Consider the following 7,646-nt stretch of genomic DNA (forward strand, 5'->3'; position numbering starts at 1 on the left):
TACACTTTTTTTTTACAATCTGTTAGGATCCTTTATCTCTGTTGCAACATTACTCATTGCATTTCTTATTTTTAGTTACTTGCAGCTTCTCATTTTCTCTCTTGTCACTCTGTTTAGTGTTTTTTATTTATTTTATTGATCTTTTCAATGAACCAAGTTCTTGTTGATTCTATTTTTCTATTTAACTTGTTCCTGCTGCAATCTTTTGTTGCTGTTGTTAGGTGTCATCAAGTCAACTATAGCTCATACAGTCCCCGTGAACAATTGATCTGAACCCTGCCCTATCCTGTGCTATCTTCATCACCTCTGACATACTTGAGCCCATTGCTGCCATCACTGTGTCAGTATGTCTTGTTGAGGGTCTTCCTCTCTTGCTGACCCTCTACCTTTCCAAGGATAATTTACCTTTTCAAGGAATAGCCTTTCCTAACAACATATCCAAAGTATCCCCATTCTTGGCTCCAAGAAGCGTCTGGCTGCACTTTCTCCAGGACATACAGGACATACCTCTCTTAGCTTTTTTGGCAGTCCGTGAGATAGTCAGTAATCTTTATTATTTTCCTTTCTCTGGTGACTGTTTGCTTTTTTTTTTTTAATGTTACTCTTTATTCACATTATAGGGTTAAATGATTGTCTTTGACCCTTTTTTAATAACCATAAATTTTCTGGAAACTGTTTATTGCTTATTTGATTCTAGAAATTTTTAAATTTCATCTTTAATTTCGTGTTACTCAAGCATATTAAAGCAAGTTTCTTTATATTGATTTTATCCTTCTTATTCTTTCTGTTAATTTCCAGTCTTGGAGTGTTATGATCATAGAAGATGCTGTGTATTATTTCAGAAGTCTTGAATTTATTGAGGCTTTCTTTGTGGTGTAAAATACGATCTGTTCTGGAAAATGTCTGAGAATGTGTATTGGAGAAGAGTGGATATTGTGTTGCTGCTGGGTAGAATGTTCTGTATATGTCTGTGAAGTCGGATAAATTGTGTTAATGTAGATCTCCTGTATCTTTAGTTTCTTTTTATTATTCATTGAAAGTAGTGTGCTGAAGTCTCCTATATTTTGTTAGGAACTGTTTATTTCTGTTTACAGTGCTAGAATTTAATAGTGTCGCACATAATTTTTCATTTTTCCCCTAATTGTTCCTCAAACAAATTGATAAAAAAAGATTGATCCTCTGTTTTGAAGATTCTAACACCTGTGGATTTCATTCTGTTTCTCTATTCTTTGACTGAGCTAATCCATTTCTGATATTGTTAACCTTCTGGATTCCTGGTTGCTGTTCTTACATGGTTTCTAATTGTCTGTTTAGTCATTTTGTTCTTGTCTTGTTCTCCCAAATTCTTCTAGCATTTTATATGCATTTCCCTTGTATTTGTCTGTTTTCCTTGCTGATCCTGTGGAAATCTTGAATTCATTATCAGGTAATCGATTACATTGCTTATCAGGAAGGCTATTGCCCTTTCTGTCTCAGGAAGTTTTCTGCCTCTTTATTTTGTTCACTTGAGCTGTTTTATTCTCTCTCTTTATATGATTTGGTAATTGTCTTCAGTGCCTATGTTTGCTTTATTTTATTATTATGTTGTGATAGATTTAGGCAGGAGGGGTAGGGAATTCTGGTAGCTTAGTGGTAAGAGCTGCTTGCCAACCCAAAGACATGCAATTTGAATCCACCACCTATTTAGTGGGAGAAAGATGAGCAGTCTCCTCTGGAGTGATTTGTAGCCTCTGAAACCCCCCTGGAGGATCATCTGTGAGTCAATTCCGACTCAGTGGCACAACATATGGGAGCTGTAAGCATGGCTAATCTCTTTCTGAGTGAGCCGGGTATGCCTTGGGGCTCTTCTAGGTAGATATGGGTAGGGTTAGCAGTCATTGTGACTGCTGGAGGTCAGGGTAGGTTGTCTCTATAGCCCTGTTGACTTAAGGGATCAAGACATTTCATTGTCTGTTGGCCTGTTTGGGTGTTCAATAAGTGATAGCATATTGTAGCAGATGGCTAGAGATGAAGGCAGTAGAAACTTCTCATAATTAGGCAGAAGTGTTTCAAGAAGACTTTTGTCTATTTCATCATTAAGTATTAAGCACATAGCAAGCAAAATGCTATTTAAACATACTAGGTACTTAAATTGATGCCCTGAGGGAGAAAAATGCAACAATGAATGAATGAAAATAAAAAAAAAATTATTGCCCTGCCAGATACCTCCATTTTACAGATACTTTCTATGGCTCAGAGAAGTTAAGTAAATGACCCCAAATTGCACGTCTATAAATAAAGCCAAGAAAAACTTGTGCTCTTCGTCAGTGTTCTTTAAACTATATAATACCACATATAAATATAATAACTCATATAATACCACAGAATAAAGTTGAGATTCCAGATGATTCCAGAATTAAAATAGACTTTTAATTACTTAAACCATACTATTTAAAAAAAATTCTTTTATTGTAAATGGTCAGCTGTTTGTTTTGTTTTTATTTACAGGTAAAATTTATGAAGACCATTCCAGGAACAGCCCTGGTAGAAATGGGTGATGAATATGCTGTAGAACGAGCTGTCACTCATCTTAATAATGTCAAATTATTTGGAAAAAGACTTAATGTTTGGTAAATACTTAAATGATAACTTTTTAAATTTTATTTTTAAATCTTTATCCATATTGGAGACATTTTGCTTTCAGAAAATTTTAGTGTAATTGCAAGCAAATTTAACACTAACAGCTATACTAGTGTCGTTTCAGATAAAATATTAGGGTTATATAATTCAGATTTTGCCTACTACCTACACATAGTTTTTTGTATTATAATTTTTTAAGAGTATGTTAAAAATGGGAAAGTTACTAATTTTTAAGATAAAAATGGTTTTTTACATTGATATCCAAACTATATAAATGATTGATTATAAGTAAAACAAAATACTGTTGACTCAGTGACTTGGGGTAATGGGGCTGAGTGAGTCAGAGATGTTGAGGTTGGCACAGGATAGAGTAAGGTTCAGATGGTGTTGCTCTGAGTTGCAACTGACTTGATGGCACATAACAATGTCAAAGTAGTATTGTAAGTCTCTCCCAGTTTTTTTATATTGATGCAGATAAAATATGTTAACATTTTAAGGCTTATTCGCTGCTTTGTATCTGTCACAAGATGTGATCAGTTTCTTTTTCTTTCTTCATTCTTAGCGTATCTAAACAACATTCAGTTGTTCCAAGTCAAATATTTGAGCTGGAAGATGGTACAAGTAGCTACAAGGATTTTGCAATGAGTAAAAATAATCGCTTTACAAGTGCTGGCCAAGCATCTAAGAATATAATCCAGCCACCTTCTTGTGTGTTGCATTATTATAATGTTCCATTGTGTGTCACAGAAGAGACCTTTACAAAGGTAAGCATTAGTAACTGAAATACAAATGTATGCAGAGAATAATGTTGTTTCCTACTTTAGAAGTTCAATGCCTGTGTGCTCTTTCTGTCTTCTGCTTTTGATATTATTAATATTATTATGTATTTAGGACTGTTTGGGAAGGAATGTGTACAATCTCACTATTGTACTACTTGGGTTTTCATTCTTCATTGGGTGTTTTGTTTTTTGGTTTTTCTTTAGTTATTGTTGGTTTCTAGGTCTATTTGAAATTTAGAATGAGACACCCTTATTCCTGTATTTACAAAGTTAATTTACTGTATCCCTAAATTTTTACCTATTACAAAAATTTATGAAAAGAAATTTTATGTAACTGAAAAATCTCAGAAAAGAAGTGGTTTTCTGAAATGCCACTCTGTCTCTTAGGTACTAGATACATCCTTATCAGCTCTAAGAATATTTACTCTTCAGTTGCAAACCTGGTGTTTTATTGTTCAGTACTAAATTTACATAGTTTCTAGAATTTCACTTTCTTTTTTTTTAACCCATTTATTAATTGGGTTATTTACCTTTATCTTGTTTGTGGTGCTCAAGTATTTTATAAATTCTAGATATAAGTCCCTTATCTGACATGTCATTACTAAATATTTTCTCCCAATCTGTGGCTTCCCTTTTTACCCTGTTGGAGAAGTTTTAGATGTGTATAGAAATTTCACTCTTTTTAATTGACTTCGATGTAACTTAAAAAACTTTTTATTCATTCTAGACTCAAAATTTAGATTGTGCAATAAAGTTTATTTTCTTTTAAAAAAGGTAAGATGATTATTTTGGTAGTATTTTTAATTGTTTTAATTTCTTTGACAGTTGTGTAATGACCATGAAGTTCTTACATTCATCAAATATAAAGTGTTTGATGCAAAACGTAAGTGAATGTTTTCACTTTTAAAATTTCTTGTTAGTTGATGATAAGCAAATAACAACTAGACTTGCATCTCTTTGTTTCAGCTTCTGCCAAAACGCTTTCTGGTTTGTTAGAATGGGAATGCAAAACAGATGCAGTAGAAGCTCTTACAGCACTTAATCACTACCAGATTAGAGTTCCAAGTAAGTATAGTGGTTTTGTTCTGATTAATTGGAAGTTAACTTTCTGAAACATCACAAAAATAGCGTACTGGTAACCTAAAGGTTGATGGGTCAACCCCAGCCAGTTACTCAGCAGGAAAAAAGATGTGGTGCTTTGCTCCCATTAAATCACAGCCTCGAAAACGCGGAAGGGAACCAGACTCACTGTTCACTTTTTGAGTTGGGCTTGATTTTTGATCAGAAATCTTAAAATATATTCAAGATAGTGTGGATTGTAAATTTTTGGAAATCCGCACAATGATTTCTCATTTTGCCCTCTGCATTGTCTTCTAAATATATACTGGTGAATGTGTGTTTTTCCTTACTAGAGTTATTTCCCTTGAAGGAATTACAGGTTTTATACTCAAATTGGGATATGTTAATATACCTGAATTTTCATTTTACCTTGATTTCCCATGTTGTCATTTGAAGAAGTGCTATTTCTGCCTGCTTTAAAATTTTTTTCTTTTAAATTGTAAAATGGAAATATTTTCTTGAATTTTACACAAACTGTTTTGGCATATATCAGAACCTTTATGTCCTTTTAGTGGATGTTTTTCTTTTCTTCTAATATCAATACAAAAATAAAATAATTCACTCTGCTGATTCAAGGTGATCTGAAATTTTGATGAAGTAAACTCTAACATTAACTTCTGAAATTTTTTACAGATGGTTCCAATCCCTACACACTGAAGCTTTGTTTTTCTACATCATCCCATTTATAAGAAGAGATGAGCATGTTAGAATTTATGTTCACTTTTATTCAATTTTAAAGCTACACATTTAAAAAAAATCTGAAGTGGTTGATCTAATGTTGCCTTGCTTACTTTCACATAAGATCCTGTTCTGTAATATACAAATATTTTGCCTCAAGTACATCTGTTGCAAATCTAAATATTTAATTGTTTTAATTTTAAAATACATTATCAAAATGTAGACAATCTACAACTCCATTGTAGATTATGCAAATATATTATTTCTAACCTTGTTACTATCATTTTTCTTCCACAGGGAAAATATATTTGCATTCCTAAGGCTAATTATCTGCAAGTATTTTTCCATTGTGTATGAAATTAATGCAGGTGAAAGTATTCCATTTTAATATTATAGAATTCCTATTACATGTTTAGATGTTTAAAGTATGTTGCAGTTGTTCATTTAAACATAACTTGTATTTATTAAATATTTTAATCAAGTTTGAGAATAACATTGCACATACTGAATTTTAAGTACTACAGATTTATCTGATTTTATATTTCTGAAAAGCTAACAGACATGTGGATACACTTGTATAGTAAGCATTCATACTTATTTAAAATGTTGGGTTTTTTTTTAGTCATTGTCCATTTTTATTGACATGCTTGTATCTGTTTCTAGTTCCAGTTTGAAGATTTTATAAAGTTACAGCACTGAGTTAATGTGTTCACTTTTATTTGTTGCATGTGACTTAAGACTATGTCTAATACTAGACATGGAGATTTTAATGAAAATTATGACTAACAGTTTCTCTTCTAGATAGTAACTTGAGATTCATGGATGGTCTTTAGGGAGTCTGTGAATCCCCTAAAGTTGGGTGTAGAATTTTGAGTATTTGCATTTTTATTTTTTACTCTTGGATCCATCCGTAATATATGTATTTTTCTATATGGTGCAAGGTGTAAGGATCTAATTTTATTTTTATTCCAAACAAATAGCTATTTGTCTTAACACCATTTATTAAAACATTCTTTATTCCACTGATCTGGTTTTTTTCCTTTTTTAAAAAAAAAGTAGTACACATAAAAGGTAAGGGCCATGATGGTTAAAGATAGCTTCTTGTAAGGTGGGGAGGTAAATGTCATTCAGTCCAGGCAGGTTTTACAGCTCCCCTCCCCATGTCATCCTGGGCCCCTGAAAAAGTACAGGGGCTGAGAGGTCTATTCAATAAAACCATTCAAGAGCCTCTATAAAGTGTGAGGTCGGTCGGAAGTGAGCAGAGGTGTTCCAGTTTCTTAATACAAAATGTGAGTCAGCTTTCCTTTCCAAAAGGAATCCACGACAGATAAATTGAACTGTCCTCTACAGAAGGAAGCACAAAAAGGGCCAATCTGAAGAAATTCAAAAGAAAAGAACCCACTGTACAGTCAAATTCCAAAGGGCCATCATTGGTGCATCTCTTGCTGATATAATGCCCAAGAGGAATCAGAAGCCTGAAGTTAGAAAGGCTCAATGAGAACAGTCTATCAGGGCTTTCAAGGAAGCAAAAAAGACTAAATAAGCATCTAGAAGGACCACAGTGGCTACTACTAAGGCTCCCACAAAAGCAGAGCCTAAACAAAATACTGTGATGCCTGTGAAAGTTTCTGCTCCCTGAGTTGGTGGAAAACTAAGTTGGCACATGAGACTTAAATATTCAATTATAAAAAAAAAAAATAGTACACATAAATAAGATTTAAGGACTAAGTATGGTAATAAGATGCTCTATCACACTTAATTGAAGTTCATTGCTATAATAGAAAACTGGGGTTTTTGTTCCCCCCATCTTTTACTTTTTTTTTTAAAGATAATGTCAAGTTTAATCTACCAAATATACAAGTTGAGTTTGTAGAGCATGTTTGCCTGGGTGCTGCACAGTATAAAAAGGTTTCCTGATTGATGGGTAGGATTAAAAAGGGGCCCTGGTCAGGTGGGTGTGTGGGTGGGTGGAGGGCAAGGAAGGGAAGCGCTGGGACCCTCGGGAACCCAGGACACAACCCCTCTCCTGAGCGAGCACCCAGGCAACACAGACTGGGGCTGGATGTCATAAACTGGTCAGCAGCCACCCCAGGCCTGCACAACTGCCACCACCGTGCAGTCTCCTTGACAAACGGAAGCTCTTCTCACCCCACCTCCCTGGAGCCTGAGGGCTCTGAATTCCAAAACCAGCAAAAACATTCAAATGGTTACATAGGAAATGCTTTCCTGCATCTTTCTGTCTCAAAGATGGCAGCAGCTCCCTCCCCCCAGGCCCCACCCCTACCATCCCCCAAAACGATTTCTGTGCCAAGATGAAAAGGCCACCCCAGGCCGCGGGGGGCTCCTAGCCATGAGGGACTGCTGCAGCGGCGCCAGGGCACTGGGCGGGCCGCACGCGGAGGTCCTGGCGTCACAGCCCGGGCCTGGTATCTCCTCTCCCCTTGACCACTG

General features: G+C 35.0%; 1 protein-coding gene across 1 annotated transcript in view; it reads left to right on the top strand.

Annotated features, from left to right (window-relative positions):
• Positions 1–5,206, top strand: part of HNRNPLL (heterogeneous nuclear ribonucleoprotein L-like) — a 59,369-nt gene extending 54,163 nt beyond the window's left edge. The window contains exons 9-13 of the mRNA XM_006882342.1: positions 2,488–2,609; positions 3,182–3,383; positions 4,224–4,281; positions 4,365–4,463; positions 5,151–5,206. Coding sequence (XP_006882404.1) covers positions 2,488–2,609; positions 3,182–3,383; positions 4,224–4,281; positions 4,365–4,463; positions 5,151–5,206 — 537 coding nt within the window. The remainder of the gene's footprint in view (positions 1–2,487; positions 2,610–3,181; positions 3,384–4,223; positions 4,282–4,364; positions 4,464–5,150) is intronic.
• The last annotated feature ends 2,440 nt before the right edge of the window (positions 5,207–7,646 follow it).

The sequence above is a fragment of the Elephantulus edwardii genome, unplaced genomic scaffold, assembly GCF_000299155.1.
Source record: "Elephantulus edwardii isolate Elephantulus edwardi_28Jun2011 unplaced genomic scaffold, EleEdw1.0 scaffold00019, whole genome shotgun sequence".
NCBI classification, from domain to species: Eukaryota; Metazoa; Chordata; class Mammalia; order Macroscelidea; family Macroscelididae; genus Elephantulus; species Elephantulus edwardii.